This window comes from Channa argus, chromosome 8, assembly GCF_033026475.1.
Source record: "Channa argus isolate prfri chromosome 8, Channa argus male v1.0, whole genome shotgun sequence".
NCBI classification, from domain to species: domain Eukaryota; kingdom Metazoa; phylum Chordata; class Actinopteri; order Anabantiformes; family Channidae; genus Channa; species Channa argus.
Window position 1 is genome coordinate 10,491,115 of NC_090204.1, and position 23,229 is coordinate 10,514,343.

The 23,229-nt window shown below is 39.7% G+C and overlaps 2 protein-coding genes across 4 annotated transcripts in view; both read right to left on the reverse strand.

The window, feature by feature from the left end:
- The window catches only part of agbl4 (AGBL carboxypeptidase 4), a 268,727-nt gene that overhangs the window by 48,029 nt on the left and 197,469 nt on the right, over nt 1-23,229 (reverse strand). The gene's annotated exons all lie outside the window — the stretch shown is intronic.
- bend5 (BEN domain containing 5) lies at nt 7,823-22,625 on the reverse strand. Of its 3 annotated transcripts, XM_067512203.1 has the most exons (7): nt 22,423-22,617; nt 22,241-22,299; nt 20,937-21,067; nt 19,703-20,180; nt 17,953-18,101; nt 14,060-14,273; nt 7,823-13,855 (listed from the first exon to the last, which is right to left on the reverse strand). In XM_067512203.1, exons 3-7 carry the CDS (start codon nt 21,036-21,038, stop codon nt 13,659-13,661), a joined length of 1,140 nt encoding a protein of 379 aa, XP_067368304.1. In that variant the 5' UTR covers nt 21,039-21,067; nt 22,241-22,299; nt 22,423-22,617; the 3' UTR covers nt 7,823-13,658. The 3 variants fall into 3 exon arrangements, with proteins under 3 accessions (XP_067368304.1, XP_067368303.1, XP_067368305.1); XM_067512202.1 differs by having other exon boundaries at nt 22,241-22,625; XM_067512204.1 differs by lacking the exons at nt 22,241-22,299; nt 22,423-22,617 and adding an exon at nt 21,453-22,215.

Here is a 23,229-nt window from a genome sequence, read left to right on the forward strand (position 1 = left end):
AAAAATTGGTACCAGTACACTTCTCCTCCAGTCCTCTGGCATCCTCTCACTCTCCAAGATCTTGTTAAACAAAGTAGTCAGAAACTCTACTGCCACCTCTCCTAGACACTTCCATACCTCCACAGGTATACCATCAGGACCAACTGCCTTTCCGCTCTTCATCCTCTTCAACGCCCTCCTCACTTCAAACTAATCTTTGCTACTTCCTGCTCCACACCAGTCACCTCTTCTACTCTTCGTTCCCTTTCATTTTCCTCGTTCATCAACTCTTCAAAGTTCTCCTTCCATCTTCCCATCACACTCCTGGCACCTGTCAATATATTTCCATCCTTATCTTTATCACCCTAACCTGCTGCACATCCTTCCCATCTCTATCTCTCTGTCTGGCCAACCTGTACAAATCCACCTCTCCCTCTTTAGTGTCCAACCTAGAATACAAGTCCTCATATGCTCTTTGTTTGGCCTTTGCCACCTCTACCTTCACCTTACGCTGTATCTCCCTGTACTCCTGTCTACTCTCTTCAGTCCTCTCAGTGTCCCACTTCTTCTTAGCTAACCTCTTTCCCTGTATACCCTCCTGAACTTCCTTGTTCCACCACCAAGTCTCCTTGTCCGCTTTCCTCTTTCCAGATGAAACACCGAGTACCCTCCTACCTGCCTCCCTGATCAAATTAGCTGCAGTAGTCCAGTCATCTGGAAGCACCTCCAAACCACCCAGATTCTGTCTCAGCTCCTCCCTGAAAACTACACAACATTCTTCCTTTTTCAACTTCCACCACTTCGTCCTCTGCTCTGCCTTAGTCCTCTTCATCTTCCTCACCACCAGCATCATTTTACACACCACCATCCTGTGTTGTCTGGCTACACTCTCCCCTACCAATGCTTTACAGTCACTGATCTCTTTCAGATTACAGCGTCTACACAAGATGTAGTCTACCTGAGTGCTTCTACCTCCTCTCTTGTACGTCACCCTATGTTCCTGCCTCTTCTGAAAGAAAGTGTTTCCTACAGCCATTTCCATCCTCTTTGGAAAGTCAACCACCATCTGACCTTCTGCATTCCTGTCCTGAACACCAAACCTGCCCATAACAGTCTCATCACCTCTGTTCCCTTCACCTACATGCCCATTGAAATCTGCACCAATGACCACTCTCTCACCTCTGGGGATGCTCTGCATCACTTCATCTAACTCACTCCAGAATTTCTCCTTCTCTTCTAACTCACATCCTACCTGTGGGGCATAACCATTCACAACATTGAACATCACCCCTTCAACTTCCAGCTTCAGACTCAGCAACCTGTCTGATACTCTTTTCACCTCTAGAACATTCCTCACAAAATCCTCTTTCAGTATAACTCCTACTCCATTTCTATTCCTATCTGACCCATGGCAGAACAACTTGAACCCTGCTCCTAAGCTTCTAGCCTTGCTACCTTTCCACCTGGTCTCCTGGACACACAGTATGTCCACCTTCCTTCTCTGCATCATGTCGATCAACTCCCTAGCTGTCCCTGTCATAGTACCAACATTCAAAGTCCCTACTGTCGGTCCTACATTCTTAGCCTTCCTCTTCTCTCTCTGCCTGCGAACACACCTTGCTCCTCTTCTTCTTCGTCTTCGACCAACAGTAGTCCAATTTCCACCGGTACCCTGTAGGTCAACAGCACCGGTGCCGGGCCCCGACCGATCCGGTATGGAAGTCTTTGTCACGATTCGCATGTTTGATTTGGCATGTGTTTTACGTCGGATGCCCTTCCTGCCACAACCCTCTGCATTTATCCAGACTTGGGACTGGCACAAGAAGACACTGGCTTGTGCCCCCTTGCGGTTGTATTGCAGAAGTTACTGACATAATTTATTTTAAGTATAATCTGATGGATTTGAGAAATATATCAAAGTGACAGTTTATCACTGGTGTTTATGCTCAATTTTATGTACGCCACAGAGAGAGAGAGTGTTTAGTATCAACTCATAATGTGTTTTGGTACATGGAAAGATAATAGAGAACATCTATTTGTTTGTGTGTTCAGGAAGTACGGCTAAAAAAGGTTTGCTTTCAAATTATCACACCTAATGATCCAACATCAAATAGAGTTGTCGCTCAGTCGGCTCTCCACTTTGCGTCCCTCTGTCAGAAACCGAGGGTGGGGGGGCCAGAGCCTGAAACACCGAAGCTTTCTTCAGAGGCTGATTCACCATGGTTGTTTAGCCAGCGTCACATTACCATTTAAATAAAGAAGAAAGCTAAATGACCAGTGTTTAAACATAAAAAAGAGGAATTACACAATTTATTTTCTTTCTCATGGCAATTTAGTCTTTTGTCATGCTAGCTCAAACTCTTCATTATTTTTTACTTGTTTACTCTGATAAAAAAAAACATTGGAGTGAAGCCAAATGAAAACTGAACTACTCATCTTTTATTACATAGTAAAACAATCCTTGATCAATAAAAATGGCCCACAAAGCTAAGCTGACTTCAAACAGCTCAGGTATGTTAATTTCTTCACAAGAGTTGTTTACAACAAACAAAAAACTGGCATTAACAACCAACTGGGCATCGAGTTTGTTTATAGGCAGGACTAAAAGGCCTAATGTCAAACTACAGCTAAACTGTAAGTCCCCTATTAACGGTACCAATCTACATTAAGAGCACTACATGCAGACTGCATTACATGCATATTAATGGCATGAATTTACAGAATGCATCCTGATAGTAATTACGTGAAATATATTGTTCAGGTGAAAGATGTGTAACAACTTAAATAAATTTAGAGGTTTACATTAAGCACTGTCCATCAACTCATTGTGCTGGTTGTGCTTTCTATTATTGCTAATGTTATTATCAAACCTTTTGGTTAATATTAGTTTCATTATCATCATTATTATTCCTACTACTATTATTATTGATTTTATTATGAACATTATTATTTTAACTCTTTGCTTATATATATTTATATGTGTGTGTTTTATTTGTTTATTTATTTATTTGTTATTATTATTTATTCACTTTCTTCTGTTTTACCTAATTTACATGAATGTACTTTTCTCATTAATAAGTATTATATAATACATATGCTTAGAACAGGTTTATATCCTTACTCCCTACTCTGTACTTTCCCATCCCCATCCCAACTGTTATCTCTTTTATGATTATACCCTTTCTGCTCATCCTCACTACCCCTCCTCACTTCTCCAACTGCGATGCACCTTCACAAGAAAACATACACTGTACATAGGTAACACGTCTTGTCTTTTTGCGGTATCTTACACTGTTGTTATGTTTTGTATTGTGTGATTTGTACAGTTTTTTTTTTTGTTAAGAAAAAAACTAATTGTGCTGGTTGTACACAATCAAGTACGAGGTTCACAGTAACTATAAAATGTAATTTTCTTTATAACTCTTTTGTGAATATTTTCAGATTCCTTCAATGAAGCAAAAAATATTTGTTATTTTTTTTTATTTTAGGGAATAGGTGATGAATGTTTACATGTACAACACTGCCTATTTTTTGGATCAGTCAACATGTAGTTGGAGCTGTAGACTGCATGAGTGAAATCACACAACTGACATCGCAACTAAATCATCAAGGAAGTGAGCAGACTGCATCAGACACAGATTGATTGCCCTTGAAATCCAACAAAATTGCTTAGCTTGTAACAAGCTTTATTTAATACATTAAATTATCATTAAAATATTATTGTGCAATTAGTAGATTTCCATTTTAAACTACACATCTATGGAGAGAGAGAGACTTCTGGGGTGGGGGTCGGAGGTGTTTTACTGGCATAGGACAGTGGAGGACAGTGCTAAAAGGTGAAAAGTTAAAGCTAGAAGAGCAAAAAGAGCATGATGAGAAAAGGGAGGAGAAAAGAACATAGAGGTGAGGCGAGTCAGGGAGGAGAGAGGCGACAAGAGAGCAGTGGGAGATGAATATTAAGCAGCTCTAGTGATTAGGGCGGTGGGGCAGAGTGGCACTGTGACAGTGACATTGACTGCCAATAACGGCTCCTGCCATGGCGATTCACTGGAACCTTCTTCATTTGGGCCATAATTCGCTTAAATGTTCAGAGAATGAAAAATTCATCATCACTTTGAATCTTCCTAATCGGGAGAGCTGTCTGCATTAGTAGAGGCCATTTAAAAGCTCTGAGTTTAAATATGCATGTGTGTGTGCACCCGCATACACCAGGTATGTATGTGTACATGTGTGTGTATTAAAGTTTGGAGAGTTCAGTTTCACACACAGTTACCAGAGAGGCTGATTTATTCCAAACTTTCCCAGTTTTTATCAATAAAGCAGCCAAATAAGCTCCTTAAAAATGATAAGGACCTCCGAATAATGCTGGCAGCTGAGAGAATTTTCACAGCCACAGTCAAGACTTACCAGCATATCTTATCACATATACAGTCAGCTGACAACGTGGAGAAATGCGGGTAGGTATGGGTGGGTACAAATACCGTACACTATGTAAGGAGCAGGGAAAGCAGAGCAACATATTGTGTGTGAAGGCCAGCAGCAGAAGTAATCCTTATCAATTTGTCTGTCAATCCTGCAGTCATTTGTCAGATAAACCGTGACAAACGTGGAAACATACAAATAAATATTTTATATTTCAATACCATTACTAGCAATAAAGAGGATGCAATGAGCACATTTCTCGCATAATCTTCATCCCATACAGTGTCCCTACACTGTAAATGGATATTGTGGAGATTATGTGGAAGTGCCTAAAATGGAAAACAATAACAGAAAATCTCTAAGACATTAGACAATAAAACGCTCCACACACAATCAAACTAACGACACAAATGAAACTAAATTAGAAGTACATAAGCCCGACTGTTTTGTTAGTTTGTAATTAATTAAAGTAATGAGGAAGCTTTCCATGCTTTCAGGGGAGTAACTGTGCAAAAGTGCAAACTGGGGGTGATGTGAGGGGGGGCGGGGGGGGGTCAAAGATAAAGACAGTGAATAATTTCAGTTAGTTATGGCAAACCACTCTAAGCATTCTGCAGCTACTCAGCCACATACCCTACAAAGTGTCATACAGAGGTGGTAGAAGTACACAAACTCAATATGTGGTAATTATGGCAAAACATTTACAGTAACTAATAAAAGCAGATCATCAAAGATGACTGTTGGTTAAGGATGAACTGACACATGATAGATCACCATTTATTTATTTTTTATAAAAACATAATATTTTTATACAAAAACCACAGATGGTGTAATTTTGTGGCCAATGGGTGTATGTTGTTTAAGTCATCCATGCTTTGCAATAAAAACTGTATGTCTTGCAGGCTTCAGTGATACATGTTAAATGCTGCCCTCCTGTGTAGTAATAAACAAAACTAACACATGTGGTGAGGAGTATCTTGCTTGTGTCTTTCAGAGCACCAGAGGTTAACAGTGGCACAGATGATGGCCAATTGCTGCTGCAGGCAGTAAGAAATTAAAACTAATGTCTATTCATTTCCTCTCAGTGAAGCTAGAGTCAAACACTGTGAGAGTGTACAATAGTAAGCCAGCATGGAAAGTCTGAAAAGCCTGCAATCAGAAGCTGATTATTGGCTTTAGAATCTTAGTTGGTGGCCAGCGTACCATTTAGTTTAGTTCAGCCTGGGTGGCTGTGCTCTATGGAGTGTGTTTCATATTCAGCAGTAAAACACACCACATTGTCCATTTCTTCTACCAACAGTGTGTTTTTGTGTGTGGTTGGGGTGGGAGTAACATATACACCCAGTGCACCTTCTCTGAACTTTCCCTTTCCAGGAGGCAACAACAGTGGTTATATTTTCACATTCAAAACAGTAACATCAAATAGATGCATTACTGCCACCTATTATGCGGTGCTGCATGAAAAGTGAAAGGTGAATGAGATGAATCAGACAATGTTCCAAGAAGCTCCATAAAAGCACAGAAATGACTGTATTCATTAGGTTGTGTGTGACATAAATACAATGTCTCCCTGTAGACTGCAGTGTGTGAGGACGACACTGTGTTAATGCGACAGACATTGAGGCTGCAGAGCCCAACCCAGTCTGGACCAACTCAGCCCAGCCCAGCTCGACCCAGCCGGCACTAATCCATCATCACCACCACTGAATCATCGTGCTGCCAATAAAGCCAGGCAGCAATACATTACAGGCATGCGGCAGGCTTTAGCGATAATGACATTGAGAAGTCCCCTTGGGCTGTAGGAAAAGCCTGGGTGCATGATACACTTGCTTACAGAGGCAATAATATATGGAAATGCATCAGTGTTCCAGAAAGGGGAGAGGAATGAGCAAATGAGGGAGTGAGCAGCCCAGTCATAAGAAAACAGGGAGGTGGCCTTCACATGGACCTCTTCCCTTTAAGTGGTGAATGTGGTTTTAACCAAATCTAGCATTCGGCGATGGTGCTCACTTCAGAAGCAAGCCTCTCCAAACAACAATCTTACAAGCAATCTGATATGTCAACACCCATTTCTGTCTTATCTTGTTCACAAGCGGCTTTCGCAATATTACAATTCCAGGCATGGGACACGCTAGATACAGCTCTGCCGAAACGAGTATCGGCACGCTGTGTGACAGAGGCCAGCAACACAGGAATGAGCAAATACAGTAAACTGTTAGGCTTTGCCATCCTGTTATCTTGTGGCTGACATTGAGAACAATCTGCCTGCAAGTAACTCACCTTCACTGCAGACGCACACATGTGCTCTGAAACACACCAAAGTTGAAACTAATTTGCTGCTGTGTCCAAAACAATAAGGGATATTAAGGTGAGAGGGCTGATTGAGATGGCAACAAAAGTTGACTACAGAACCTATGACAGTGGAAAGCTGGATTCAGATGTAGCATGAAAAGGTACTAGGACCTCACACAGCTATGCAATGATCTGTAAATTGAGACATAACAGTTCATCTGCCTCCATCTGGAAATCAGGTTTTTACGGTGTCCTGGTCAGTATGTTTTAAAACTGCAATTATATGACAAACTCAAATTAATTTTTTTTCCATTTAAATTAAAAGTGCACTGGGTTGCTGTGTGCTGAGCCATTTGCATTAGCCTAGGGGTCATTAAGGTTATATGAAACTCATTCCGCACACATGGCCACCAATTTGAAAATAAGAACTCTTTTGACATCAGTTAAGTGGTATTCCACTGTAAAATAACACCATCAAGGCCTGAAGTTAGTTTGTGCTCCAAGCTACTTGCAAGAGTTACCCCCTTTTTGGTCCTTTGAAATATACAGATTGAGGTGAAAATATCAGCTGTGGAAATGAAGCTGCTACTCTTTCAGAGTCCCCGCAACGTCCCCATACATCTCCATGAACTATAGGTTATGGCAAGACTTTGTCAGAAAATTGATTAAAAATGATGCTGTCTGCCTTGGTTTGTTCTGTAAATCATTTTATGTAGGTGTTGTTAATTAAAGCAATAGCTTGGCATTTTTGGATGTGATTATTTGCTATACTGTATGTGTGTTTGATATAGACCAACAGACAATAGCTAGTTAACATGCGTGATACAGAACATGCGTGAAGCTGATACAGAGGGAGAACACAGACCCCAGGAAGTTACTGTTTCTGCCAAAATTATGTAAAATAGAAATAACTAACAATTTCTTTTACATATAAACTTTTTCTTCTGACACATTAACACAACACAATAATGGGGGGGGGGGGGAATAAAAAAAGGAAATGTTTTACATTGAATCTTCTAGTGTGGTTTTAATCCTTAACTTTTCAACATCAAAATTAATTTGTTGTTGTTCTTTGATAAATGACCATGAAGCAGAAAATTACAAAAAGACAACAAGACGTTTGTGCTGATAGAATAAAAGTCTGGATTTATTTTTGTTTATCTATACATTAAACAGGTGTTCCTGAATGCAGCAAGAGAAAACACAGAACATGATGCTAAGCATCAAAGAGTTGCTCGCACAGCAGAGGTGTGGCCGGTTTAGCAGACACATGTACACTCTCTATCGCATATACTTCTAAGATTTCCTGTAAATGTAAGGTTGTGCCTCTGGGAGGCTAAAGTGGGGTGAGGGAGTGTTTAATGCAATAGTCTTGAAATCCTTTTCACATCATCATACCAGCTAGAAATACTCCATACATTTAGAACGCTCCCTAATGACCATCAAAATGCAGTTTTAACTATTGCAGACAGGTGTACACCCAAGCAGCCCTGTATAACTCAGTTTGAGTCAACTCCTCGAGTATGAAAATGTAGTAATAATTCTATGCGGATTTGTCATGTCGCCATTGTCCCCCCACCCCCTTTTTTTTTTTTTTTTTGTGTCAATCCGAGGATGTACAGAAACATTCAAAGGTTTAAACACACTCCAGTTATCCTCCTCCTTGGTTGTCCCCCCCCCAAACAGTGATGTGGTATCAGATGATTACAAGTCAACACCTGCATAGGAATTCAGTTACACACAAATATCTCTGGGTCAGTTTCCTGGACCAGAGCTAAGCTGAACCATTATGAAACAGTCCAACAAATGGCTTAAGTGTTTCCATGAAACCAACTGCAGTGGGAACACACACTGCTCACAGTAGAGAGGAATTCCCCAGCAACATTTCATGTTAACAGGCATGATCAGAGGGAAAAATACAAAAACACAAGCACATACATACTGACCCCCCAAATTAAAAAAAAAGAAATATTGAAAAGAAAAGAAAAACCCCAAGGTACAGCAGACACTTTGGTGAGGGAAAGATTCCATTGGTGTCACTGCACAGGGTTAAGAAGATATAATGCACTTTTGAATATATAAGCCCAATCCAGACAATTAAAAGTAAGTCAATCATGAACAAATCTCTACAATACACTCGTATGTCTCACAATGAAAATTAAATTTCAATTATTAAAACATCAGGTAGGGACAAAAGAAACAACTGGGCGATTGCAAAAGTGCACATTCCTTCTTTACGAATGTGTCGAAGAGAATCTGAACCTCTTGATCAAACACATAGGGTTCTTGTTAGAACATTTTAAAAATCACCATTAATAACTCCATTATGTATTACACACACACACACACACACACTACAGCCATCAATGGAATCTCAAACTCATAACATTTTCTTTTTCCTTTCATGCTGAGGACCTCATCTACTGCATTGTACTGCCAAGTCCAACTGAGATTTTCTCTCTGACAACCTGGCAACCAGTGAACAGTGGTGTTCTTTAAATTTAACGGTTATCTGAGCTGAACTAATCATACAGAATATTTAAAGTGTAACCTGATCTAACCATTAAAAATGCATATTTCTGAAAATACACTCCAACAACTTAAAATTGGTAGACAACAGGTGCTAAAAGCAGATGCATCCATTGAAAATCAGCATGTTCTGAGGTACTTCTGAAACTCACAGCTGAGGATATAACTACTATCTACAATATTTGGACGGATAGCATATAGTTGATACAGTTATAGCAGGGTTATCAGTTTTGCGAAATATTTTGGCTTAGAATTTGATTAGCTGAGGGGATAGTGGCGGTTGACACACCTGAATAAAACATAGCTGTATGAGGATAAAAACATAGAAAAACAGCACCATTTGAGGTCCGATAGACAGATCAATTTTTGAACTGTTTGCTGGTAGCACCTTCAACCAGTAAAAATCTCAGAATGCAATACAGACAGAACACAACCACTGATCAACTGTACAACATAGCAAAGAGCGAAGATATATATTCAGAGACGACCCCCTCTCACAGACACCCCTCTACAGCAGCATCTTTAAGCAGATAATAAAACTGATTTCTCCTAAGGATGATATTTGTGTACTGAGGTGTTTTATAATATTTTATATGCTGTACATGTTGAGAGTAACCAGGTATAACTTTTCCTATAGATTTTTTTTAATATACACACATAGTTTACAGTCACTGACAAACAAACACCAGAGTAACAATGAGGTAGGACGGTGAAGTTAGATGAAGTAGAACCGGTTTGTGGATTGTGTACAAAGTTACTGATACCATAAGAAAATATAAGCCTAACAATGTATTACATTTGTTTGTCTCATTTAAAGTTTAACTTTGTATCTGAGGCTCAAACAGTAATGTGTTTTGCGTATACGTAGCGACAAAACTGCAAGATGAAAACATTTATCTTGTTTAACAGCTGTGAAGCTAGAAACAGATCTCTCCCCCCCCCCCCCCCATCAAACTGTCAAAAAGCAACACAAAGCTCCCTCAGTTCTGAAGCTTTAACAGGTGTTCACAGCATAAGCCAAAACACCAGGTGAAGATCTGGACAGGATCTGCCATTATCTTGACACGTGAAATTTTAAATTCAGTCCATATAAATATCAGGAGAGTGAAGGACTAGAGGTGGCACAGGAAGAGGATCACAGAACCAGTGAGGTTACAGTTCCTTGCTACTTGAGTGTGATGGTGAGAGAACTGGAAGGTCTGGTGTTGTGCCACAGAGCCACACTAGACTATAATACCCATTGATGGCTCTGCCAGTTTACTGGTATTGGAGTACATTAATAATATGCAGCTAAAGCCCAAAGTGCTCCTCTGGGAGTGGCTTGGTACATATGATAAAAATTGGCCTTGCCATCACAGATTAAGCCAAATCTGGGTTAAAACATCCAGTACTTCCACACAGCTTTCATCTGCTAAAGATGGTTTTAGTTAAACGATTAAGCTTCAATGCGCTCCATGGAACTAGAAAAAAGTATCGTTTTGGATGATGTAATAGCTCTATAAATGCTCCACCTTAAAGCATTATTTAGCCACACCTCCTTTTGGCATCAAACATCAAAGAAACAAACACAAACACAATACACGACAATGTGTCAGAATTTCAGCAAGGCTGCTTTGCACAGCAGAAATCTTTTCTTTCTTTTAAATAGCATGTACTTTGAATACACGCTACAGCAAATAAACTGCACATGTTGCTTTATACAGGAAAAACCTATAAGATACTGTAAAAGGGAAATATTCAGGAACTTTAAAAAACAAAACAAAACACAAAACAAAAAAACAAAAAATTGAAATGTCACCATTTTGGTGGCTTAAGATTCACTAAGTTCTATTACCTTGGCATGGGCCATTTTTTTTGTGCAAACCTTGCTGATACCTCAGTCAGCATCATCCCCTTTTTCAGCTTGATCTTAGCATTCAATACTTTGGCTTACAATTACCACTCATTTGTAAAAATACACAATTATTTCTATATATCTATACATAACCAGAATCTCGACACATGAAATTAAAGCACATATTCAAGTTAGCTTGCACATTTCATAGGTAATTATCTTTAGACTTGTGAATGTTTGAAGCTTAAAAAAGAAAGTTGACAGAGTCGTTGACTTTTGCTTGTCAAGTTGCCAACTTAGCCATAACTGACTTTTTTAACATTTAAATATGAATTGTGAAAGAATTCAGTCTAAAACCTTTGTGTAGCGTTGGCATGTTGCACATGAGAATGAAGCAAAACTATATTTCATGACTCAAAAAAACAAAACTACCTATAAGGTGCTTCACAATAGTACATGGCCTTACTCTAAATTTAAAAATTTAAAAAGGACAAATCCCAGAAATACATTTCTTTAGTATTGAATAAACTGGCCAGATTTTTAAAGTGCAATTAATGTAAATTATTTGTATTGGTCTCACTACTTCAGCTGAGTACACATTCTAATCTTCCATCATCAGAAGGTAGATTCTACGTGAAGCTTTTCAAAATTCTATGTTGTGAATGCAGCTTAATGTTGGGGCTCTGTCAAAATCTCACGTTTAGGGAAGCCTTGTGTCTCTTGTTCCACAGAAATGACTTTGGCTAAGAAAGAGGGGTGTTTTTTCATTTGTAGATTATCACTGATGTACATTTGGAAACAATGTCAAGCTTAAAGCCAACAACTTGAAAAACCAAAAATGTGTAAAAAGAAACAGGAAATTGTCATGTAATATGGAATTACAAAATCAGATTGGATAAACTAAAACTTGACCAGAATCTTTAAAGTGTAAAATGGAATAGGAGTATAAATTGAAACAAACAAAATTTAGCTTAACAAAAGGCTGATCTAAACTTTTGAAATAACAAAAACCCAAGACAAGCAAAATGATAGAAAGAAACAAATCAACCGACAAACAAGAATCCACAGCGTGAAAAGGAGAAAGGCTTGATGGGCAGCTCTGCAGCAAATTCACAGTTAGCCACAGCTAGGTCACAGTTGAGATTTCAATCTGCAGCATTTAGTTCCAGACTGCAGACAGCCACACAAACCATTTTGGATCAAAACAATAAAGCTGGAGGAAAAGGAAAGAATTAAAAAAAGGACATTTTCAAAGTTCTGATAGCTCTAAAGGAAACTGTCACTGGAGCGACCTTACTTTGTTCTCCAGTGGCGTGGCTTAAAGAAGAGGGGGTTATCATGGGGTTCAGCAGGCCCAAAAACTTCAATAGCACAATAGTGTTTCAGACAGCTTTACCCACAGCTAACACTGCTCCCACAAGACGATGACCAAAACCGTGTAGAGCCATGTCCTGATTTTCTTCCCCACACTGTCCTGTACAGCCCTGCATCTTTTAACAGGAGGGGGGATAGCAAGTTACCCAACGCAGCTCAATTTAATGGTGCGAATCACATATAATAGTACCTAACCTCTCACATTCTCACAGCAAAGTGCAGGTGAAGTTTTATCGCTTTAGCTTACTATACATTTACAATCACAGCTTAAAAAAAAACCCACAGGCATACCACTCCCTGATGATTGCCTAATCCATTTAAGGCCTTTCTAGGCATTTACATGCCTGTTGCACTAGAACTGAAACTCTCAAATTGTCTGAAAGTGACATGTCTGATTAAGAATAACATAAAAGATATCCCATCAAATCCTTTGCTTGTGCTCTCTTGAGATGGCAAATGTTTATAATTAAAAGGTCAACATAACAAATACAGCACTATACAGATTTTAGAGTCATTAGCCTCCCAATGATATCTATTTGATAAAGTCTTAAGTGTTACTGACCTAATTCTAAGCCTTAAAGTGACTAAACACTAATAATTAATCTCTTGGAGCAACTTACAATATGCAATATGGCTATTACCAATTAGGACATGTGCATCTGAGATGCTGTTGTCCCATTGTATGCAGTACGTAAGGACAGCAAAAACCAAGAAAGCTCAGCAACATCCAACTGTTCACACATCTAAAATCTAATGCAAGCGGGAATTTTTATCACTCCGTCAAGGATAACAAACTCTTCTTACTTTTTAAAAGTTTAAGGACTCAAAATTATGTTCTGACACAGAACAATAAAGTAAAAATTACATCTTTTCTTTGACATATATGGACACACCTCAATAAACCATGTATCAATTCCACTGTAAAGCTTAAAAAAAGAAAAAACACTCATGTCAGCTCATATCACACTAGTCCACACATATCTAACCTATCACTGGTGGGTAAAGCTGTCTGTAAGCCAATGAAAAAACTGGGCATAGAGAAACGTAATGGTTTGTCTTTGATGGGAGGTCTTTTTGTTTAAATATCTCACATAATAACCAATCCAATGAGTCAAAGGAATACTGCTCCTGAAACTGTGACAAACATCCCCCAATCACCCATACCAAGTCCCCTAAATATCCTGCGGACCACGGGGGGAGAAGGCGCTGGCGTGACAACAGTTGATAACTACATGCCATCATAGGTGAAGTTCTCCATCTTGACTGTCTGTCTGATGAGCAGCTTAGACTCCCGCCGCTCCTCATTCTTGATGGACTTGTTGATGTCCATTATCTTTTCACAAATGTATTTGTTCACTTTGGACAATCTCTGCGTAATCTCTGCACTGTCAGCTGTCTCTTGAGATACACGGTCGTAGAGACACTCTGAGGAAGGAAGGAGTGTGAGCCGTCAGACCACATCAAGGTAAAAATGGTTGATTTTTTCTTTGGTATCTAATGAATATGACTCAATTACTGAAAGACAACATAAAAAAAGCTATAGTTCTGTACCTGATGCTATTCATCTTGTCTCAGTTTAAGAGAGGTTCTAATTATAAAAAAAAAAAAAAAAAAAAAAAAAAATCTTACCTCTGACGATTTTCAGTTTGCTGGGTGACAGTGGAGGTTTGGGCAGGGCGTCTTTCTTCTTTTTAGTGGCCACTCCTGTTACACTTCGGTTTTTCAAAGTTTCTGTGCCCCAGATCATTACAGCCAGGTTCTTTGTGAACTTGGAGTCTCCCTGGGTCCGCTGCAGCTGGTGCCACTTCTCCTCCTCCACCCAAATCCCACCACCAAGGTGAACCTGCAGAGACGACAGGTGTGCTGTGGCTAGTATTAATTCAGAAAAAAAAACACCAGAACTGGCACAATTTTAAGATGGACATGCTCTATCCGGGAACAGACTAATCTATCACATGCTTTTACCATACTTACTTTCTAGCAATTACTGCATTGAGATCTGTCGGTCCTATTAATATCAAAAATAAGACATCCACGTTTTTATATAAAAATATGCTATCAAAGTTGTCCACATACTTAAATAATAGTAAGCCTTGAATCACAAAGCTTTATCAAGGTTTTTAAAAAACGCGAGAAAGTGGGAAAACGAAGAACACAGTGGGGTAGGGGTGGGAATCTTACGATATGACAAAGATAGGATTCGATCCAAGTCAAGCACTCTGTTGTGTTTTCGGTAATGTTTTATTTGCAGCAGTGGGGAAAAGACTCTGTTGCAGCATTAGGAGTCACCTTTATACAAAATGCTGAATGCTGCAAGTATTTTAAAACAAAACCACAGTTCATGGGTCTGCCTTGCTAATGTTCGAAGCCGAGAACAGTCATGGATGCTGCTATCTGTTTTAAGCCATTATCTTGTGATACCGGGTTATTTAACTTATATTGGGATAAAACATTTGTTTTTCTGCAATAAAATGTGATTTTGCTATGGTTCAACAGTGAATGAATGCTATCTGATTTTCTGCATGACTAGGTAATGTTTTACAATAGTGGTTAAATTATTAGATTACCTAGTTAAACAGCACTCCCCTAGGCCTCCGTATATTAAGCCCCTTTCACACATGCACTGAAATCCTGAAATTCTCCTGACTTGTCCAGAGGGGGTGTACGTGAGAATGTACATTTCCATATGAGGTGTTCCTGACATCATTGAAACTTCATCCTGCAAGCCCCCTATTACAAAGTCCATATGATGTGCATGAGCCCATGTGAGCAACACGCTGCTCTGTCCCGAATTGGACGCTTTTAAATTGGACGATCTCCTGCTGTGTATTACATGTGTAATGCAACTACAGATAATGTCCGGGGCTGATTTGTCATGAAACTGTTTGTAGATTATACGTGAAACAGGGTTTAGTCTGCTGGTGATTGGGTACATTATATTTACAAAATCCTATACCATCCCTATGGAAAAGTCATTATCAAATTACTAAAATGCGCTCAAACATTCATTAGAAAGGTGGAGATCAACCTTCAGCTAAGAATAGCATGTGCATGCTGCGTGCATCCAGGTTGCAACATGTCCTCACGCTGAAGTTCTGTTTTGTTCGTTCTGACAATATTACTACAAAAGTGTAGTTTCGTAATCCAATCAGAATTGAAGCACACAAATCATGATTTTGAAGGAAATTATTTTTTCACCCACCTCTACCATGGCATTTATTAGGTCAACGTTATTTGGTACTTTGTTCAGAAGCAAAAGAATTTTATTGGAAAACATGAATTTATATGAAAATTCAAATTGAAACACAGATTTTATCCCTTGGTGACAATATTGACCTCCCACTTGTGTTAGGTTCTGAGGGATCCTGGTGACTTATAGGTAGAGAATTTGGTTGGGATGCAGAGGGCCGCGGGTTCGAATCCCACCCCACCACGTGTGGCCCTGCCAAGCCACCAAGGGTTACCTTGGTGCCGGTCTCAAGACTGGATAAAAAAATCTGAGGGTTGCTGCAATAAGGGTTGCAAACTCATGCCAAATCAACGACCTGAACCCTTTCCGCTCGCAGCCTCTGAAGGGATAAGCCTGGATCTTTGAATCACTTGTGTTAGATGCTGGTTCACCAAGCTACAATGGTTCGTGTGGGATCTGACAAGGCAGATCTTAGAGAGTGAGAACACATCTTAACCAGCTCCCACTTAGACCAAATTATAAACCTAGAGATTCACCACTTTTCCCAACCAAGTTTCATAAATAAGCTCAGACTGTTTGTAGCCTGGATCACCTAGACTATGAATTGAGCCTGCAGCTCTCTACACACCATCACTGTGCGTTTCATAAGCCTACGCCAAACACTCCAAGCCGATTCCCAGCCTAGGCAGGCTACCGTGGTCTTCTAGGTGAGCTAATGCAGCAAGGGGCAAATGTGACTCTCTTTCCATTCTCTACTCTCTTATCACTGTAAGGTCTTCTGGCGACCATCCAAAAGGCTTTCCCCTGTGCACCTAATGTGCTTTAGGCCCCTGGCCAGCAGACAAGCTTTTTACTGCCCTCAAGTCAGACAAGATTGTTTTCATCCTACCTTCCTTGCTCTCAGTCAATTCTATTTCTCCATCTCTCCTTCTTTTCTACCTCTTCCCCACCTGTCACGCTCTCACACACGGTCTAACCTGTCAGTCACTTTAAATTTCTCACGTGCAAATAATTAATATGGGGTCCCTGATGTAGGAGAGTTCTAATTTGCAAGTGTTCTTCACGCCTGAAGTGGCTGCAGGCCCCTGAGCTTGTAGTACCAATTCCCCCCCTGTCATCAGAGACAGGATGCTGGTTGAGTTACAGCAGTAGCGGGAGGAAAGAACCTTAACAGGCTAATAAACACTGATGATGCTGGCTAGGCTTGAAGGAACTATAATAATCTTTTCAACCTTGTTTACCTGCTAGGGTAGGGCAGTCAGTGGGAAAGGGCTGACATACTATAACACTATGTTCCCAGGTTAATGGGTGTTAAGGGGAAGTACAGCATTTCCTACAAAAAAAAACAAAAAACAAAAAACAAAAACATGCTACTTCCTACAGTCATTCACAGGCAGAGAGCCAGGGATACAAAGAGAGGGATCTGAAGGGTTCAGAACGTCCAAAGGGTGACAGGGGTTTTGGGTATTATAATGAAGGTTTAACAGCACTACAATGTAATGTTTTACCATATAAATTTCAGTTTGAATTACAGAAATTTGTAACTGAATAGATGACATGTAAATGAAAAATAAAAATGTCATGTTTTTCTTAACTCATCCTAACTGAAACTATAGGACTTTTTTATTGCTTACAGAATAAACCACTAAAAAGCCTTTATCTGCCTTGTTGTGAAGGCTCACAAATCCATTTTTGAGTCTTCCAGTGAATGATTCTGCCTTTAAAAGGAAAATGTTCAAATCAATAAAAAAAAAAAAAAAGAGTTGAGTATAGCCAGGGAACATCACAAATATCATGTGTAAATTCGGGTAGCAGATAAACAGACAGATGTTGAGAGTGTGGTCACCACACACCACCTGAAAAGCACCATGAAAATCTAACTGAAGTGTCCCCAACAACCACTTCATGCTTTCTGTGTGTCTGCAAGAATCGGCATGACAAACATTTTGTAATCAGCCATAGTCTGCAAGAGTATGAATTACCTTTGTGTATATGTTAGACTGTCCACAATGTGATTTCACCAACTGCATATACACCGACATGTAAACTTAATGTTCATTTCATGCATTGTAAATATGTATAGTGTATTTGGACATTCTTGGCCATGATCTTGTTGAATGGTTGCACATTAAGTTCTTCCTTTTTGTTGCGTTTCCATGCTGTTCAGGCAAATACAACAAACTAATTTCTTATTTTTGCCATCAGTGGTTGCCATTATGGTCTGCAGTGCATATGTAAGGAAAGTGTCCATGTATGTAAACTTTAACATAAATAGAAGTGCGTCAGCATCCACAGTCTATTTATGTCTTTAAAAAAAGAACTTTTAACTAACCTTCCCATCATTGCAGGTGTACACTGTTCTAGGGGAGGGAGAGTAGCTGGAACTGGTGTTAGCTTCTTCTCTGCATGTCTCCTGTGCCTCAACAATGGGTTCAACCACCTCAGCCTTGATTGTCTGAGTGCCATTGTCATGCATAGGCTCTGGAAATACAAATGAGACATATACCTTTAAAAGGATAGGGGATGACACTGAGTCTAGAACATTTTTACAGTTGTAAATAGCCTGATATAAACCGATAAGGCATAACATTATGACCACCAGTGCAATTTAATTCAATCCTATACAGCAGCTCTGCCATGAAATTTACTTTTGCGAGGTTATAATTTCTCTGTTTTTAGGATGAAACTGTCAGAAAGTTTAAAAAATGTTCTATTTGTTTATTTTGAAGTCAAATTGGGTAGTGGAGTCGAAATAGAGTGCACTATAAGAAGAGTTGATTCTAATGTTTTGGCCACCCCATCCATTTTAATAGGGTGGTTAATATATTAGAACCAAATCTTCTTATGATAATCATATTGTAATTCCTGATCCAAATAAAGTGCCTTTTGCACCTTAATGTCTACAGTATGTAGCAGCATGTGGTCATACATTCCATAGGTTTTAACAGATAAACAGTGCCAAACAGCTTGTTTGCTTGCTTCCTGTCTTAGGCATAGGCATCTCTGTGCATCAAATAGGCGGTTATTTTAGCCCAGTGACTAAGCTGGATTGGTGGCCAGCTAGGCTAAGCTCCAATGTAGCTGATGAGTTTTAAAAGTGGTCACTGAACTGCATCGTGCCCAATAGCACCCAGGGTGCTCTTATCTTTAGTCTGTCCATTAGATGGTCTAGCCAGTAGCCAGGCACCTCTGTGGAAATCTACAAGGAGAGATGGGATGGCTTAAAACATCCTGTGTAGGATGTCCTAAACTACCAGACCTATTACAAATACCATTGCTGGATTACCCTGGGAACAATAGTGTCTATCATCTCGCGACATTGTTTCTTGTAATTGAAAATTTCACACTTCTGTAACTGCTCCACCACCTGTAGGATAAGGCAGGTGATTTCTCTGAGTTTCCTCTGAAAAGTTTGTTCTTTTTTTTCCCCTCATATCCTACATCTTAAGTATTCAATGCTGCTGTGGACTATGAAGACACAGTATGTGACACTGAGGAAACAATTTACAATACAGAGTAATCTGAAAGTGTGGCCTATTGCATGGTAGCAAGATTGATCTGCTCCACACCCGAGTGAATCAGCTATAAGGGGTCTTCAAAAATTTTTACAGTTATTACCCTGTTGACTACTTTGAGTACATTGTTCCAATTTAGAGCAACCTAGTAGTGAACAGGCAGGTGACTCAGTTTCTATGTAAATTGCTTCATTGGCACATAGTAAGAAAGGACTCAACCTGCAACCTTTTCTGGCACGAGGATGGTTACTATAATCATTGGTCCAATTTGCCACCCATTATGCTAATGTTAGCCACTGCTGTCAACCTCAGCACTTAAGCCAAAGCAGACAAGCTTTTCTTGGACATTGAAATCCAAACATAATCGTGAAAGTCATAATTGTCATTGTGTGCCATGATCAAAAGCTAAATTCAACTTCTGCACTTTTACTTCCCAAAGGGTATCAATTCATAATTACTGTAGAAACTATCTGAGTAGAAATGAAGGGGACAATAATTGATAGGGTTAAAGGTTACTATTAAATATCAGGAGTTTATGTGTTGGGGTGAGTAGTCTTGGCCTCTCACCGCTGCCTAATCTCATGAGAAGTACATCCTGCAGTCTTCTGTTGAAGTCCCTCAGTTCTTTGACCTCTGTCAACAAGCTGCCATATTCTTTCAGCTTCTTGGCCTGCTGCACCAGCTGCCTTCGGGTTCTTTCCAGCTCCTGCTGCAGCCTCCTCATCTCCTCTTCCTGTTGCCTGTAACTGTGAACCAGTTCTTCGTATAAGACTCGAGGAACCACTGCTGCAGCTACTTCAGACACACAATCTGTGTCAACCTCCAAATGCTGCTGTTGCTGCTGGTTATGATGATGCTGATGCTCTGCCTCCATGTCTTCATCTTCATCATCTGCATCCTCTCCTTCCTCAGCCAACCGGTCCTCATCCAGGTCCTCTTCACCCTCCATACAGGAGCTGGCTGCGTTTCTCTCAAGGCGTGCCACTACTGCTGCCAAGCTTTTAGAGGAGTTAGAAAGGGGACGCCCGTGGTCCTGATTCAGGGCCTGAGAAACAAAAACAAAAAAATAGTCAATTTAGGGAACTAAATACAAGTGAAAGGCAATTTTAATTGGTACAACATGAAAGCTAAGGACATTGACATGTTGGGAAAAAATTAAGACAAAAAACAAATAAGTGTAATATGTTTGGAGTTGTGCTTGATTAAATATATTTTACATGATTTCACTAATCTATGCTGTATATGACTATAAGTGATTCCACTCAACAGTTTGAAGGCAAAACAGATTGAGAAATCATGTATCAATCCAAAAATGACATGGCAGACATACAGACAGGGGTTTGTTTAGACTGTGTGGCTCTCAATAGGAACTGGGAGAAGAGGAGTCACTGAGTTCTTTGATGAGCTGCTCAGAGGATTTGTCTGTGAAAGGAAAGCTGTCCAGAGTGCCGAATTTGTGTTAATCCAGCATATGGTAAAAATAGCATGGGGGATTTTGGGTGTCATCCAAGTTTATGGTACAGTGACACTGTATCGCCAATAGATATATTTAAAGATATGACTAGTGCCATTTATGCATGAACATGATGCATACAGTCTGTCATGGATTCACACATACTATAAAATGCTGATACACTTTCACATTAGATGCATTGCTATTTAATTTAGATATGATTAAAAAAAAAGTGAAAATAATCTTTGCACCCCATCATACAAACAAGGAGCCATTCAAACTACTATAGGATCCAAAATTGTTTAATAAAACATAATTAATAACTTGTTCTGACTGATGTGTGCCTACCTTTTTATGCCTGAGTGGCATTCTCTCCTCTCCAAAATTGTTCTCAATAGAGTTTCCTGAATTCTTGATGGACATCTTGGGAATTTTCATCTTCTTTTGCATTATACTGTCTTCAAATTCCTCTACTGTATCTGTCAAGTGCAGAAAAACAAGCAGGAAGAAACTCAAAGTTTCGAAAAAGTTAGATGTGTTTCCATAGAGCGTGGAAGCACTAAGCTACAGAACCCTTTAATCCATTTGTTTTACTCAGACCGAGAGTGTTTGGTCTCCCCATTGGGCAAGATAAAACTTTTGCACTTTTAGCCGTGCAGTAACATTTAGGTTGTACTTTATAGCGAACTGTGATACAAACGAGCTGACTATACAGTTCTGTAAACACTTGTGATGCTGTGGAGGTGTTAAAACCAGATTGGACCCATCTCACAGATCAGGCAGCTCAGATTCGGAGATTAGCGTTGTAGCTTGTTAAAAATCGAGCATAGAGAACGACAGTGAGCAAACATTAACTTAGCGTACCTGCAGCCAACTTTGAGCAAATTAGGCCACTACCACAAAATAAAATGATGTGCTGTCATGAAGCAACCATGACGCTAATACATTGCTGAAGTGCAGCTTGTTATGTGCTGCCTACACGAACGACCAACACACGGCAGTGACTGCAGCAGCGCATCCCCACTCTGACACAAACCAACACATAAGCGAGCTAACAAGCTAACCGCAGCCCACTAAAAGCACTCGGGATAGCGTCTCGACTACGTTTACCCACCCCCCTACAAAAACGACAACAGGTCAGCCACTGGCTGTCAGGTGTGTTTATATGTAGTGACAACTCTGCGTCTACACGCAGTTAACCAGCGCGTCGGCGCTAAGATGCTAACGCGGAACGAATAACGCTACACAGAAAGCTAGCAAGCATTAGCTTCGTGTTGTAAACAACGTTTGTGACTGGCTAACGATACATGCCACGTATTTAGTGAAACATTCAGCTCTGATCTATCGAAGCAAGGGAGATAACTCTTGGAACACGACACTTTAAATGTAAATATCTGTAACATATTGGCCACAAAGTACGACTCCTTGCCAAAGTTATCTTAGCTTATCTAAGTAGCATATTTAGCTAGCCACAGCCGAGGACGTTGTTGTGGCTATCAGTGTCAGATTCCAGCTGATCACGTCTTGACAGATCGGACAAAGAGACTTGCTCTGACACATTTCCGACTTTCGCACACATCGGCGTTATTTGCTGGGATAGACAAAAACTGCGCTAAATAGAGAAAATCAGATGTGACAGGAGGGCAACTTACCTGCAAGGGCAAGAATCTGTGCTTCGCACGGCTGGCCTGCGCTGCCATTCTCTTCAGTTCTGTGAACCAGATACACCTTCTGATTATCAAAATCTGTTTTGTGCACAGGTCTGAAATCTTCGACATTTGAAATGGGTAAAGCGTAGCACATATCGTCTTCTAAGAATCTAACAAAAGCATACATTATTTACTTCTCTTTGGTCCTGTACTTTGGATATGGTTGACAGTTTTTCCTCACAAAGTATTAAAAAATATACACATAGGGGGATTGGGGATGTTGTCTGCGCTCGGCTACTTTTGCCTGGTCCACATCACCAGGGTTGATCATCAAGGCATAAATAATAGACATGACATTAACTTTACTAAAAAGATGGCTAGATGCATAAGTATTCAAAAAATGTTTGGTTTATCGTTATTTGCTATGAAAAATAAAACATTTTTACATATTATTAATTAATTGCAATGTTGCAAACATTTTTAATTTCTGTCATATTTATAAAAAGGAATTATATAAAAAAAAACAATATTCATACTTCTAGGAATATAGAAAATATGGCAAATATGGCAAATATAGCCTTTTTTTAAGCATGTTTTTATACAGAGCATCTCAGTTGTCCAGGGTCATTACCCTTGTGAATTTAGACACCCACTACTTCTTACATCTAAGGAATTGTTTCAGGGAACTACAGTGAGAAAAGCAGCCATGATTCCAGTGGTCTCTGTGTCCCTTTATGTGTTTACTGGTGCACACTTCTCATCTGTTCCTTGTGTCACCAGAAAGACTTAAGGGCAACTGACAGAAATGAACTCTTTGTTATTGTAAGACAGCCAGGTGGTTATACAACAGGATGGATTTCTCTCAGTTGTTACACTAATGGAGAGCACCACAGTCGATAAATGACACTAACAATTTGGTTCTGCTTGGGCTGCTGTAATTGAAAAGTAACTGATGCAGAACTATATAGAGCCCCTTTTCGTCTCTGATATTT

Coding starts and splice junctions, on each gene's coding strand:
- bend5 (XM_067512202.1), bottom strand. CDS start 22,424: ATGTATGCTTTTGTTAGATTCTTAGAAGACGATATGTGCTACGCTTTA. Junction 18,102..19,702: donor TCTCATGAGATTAGGCAGCG/GTGAGAGGCCAA, acceptor TTGTATTTCCAG/AGCCTATGCATGACAATGGC. Junction 13,856..14,059: donor CAAACTGAAAATCGTCAGAG/GTAAGATTTTTT, acceptor TTCCTTCCTCAG/AGTGTCTCTACGACCGTGTA.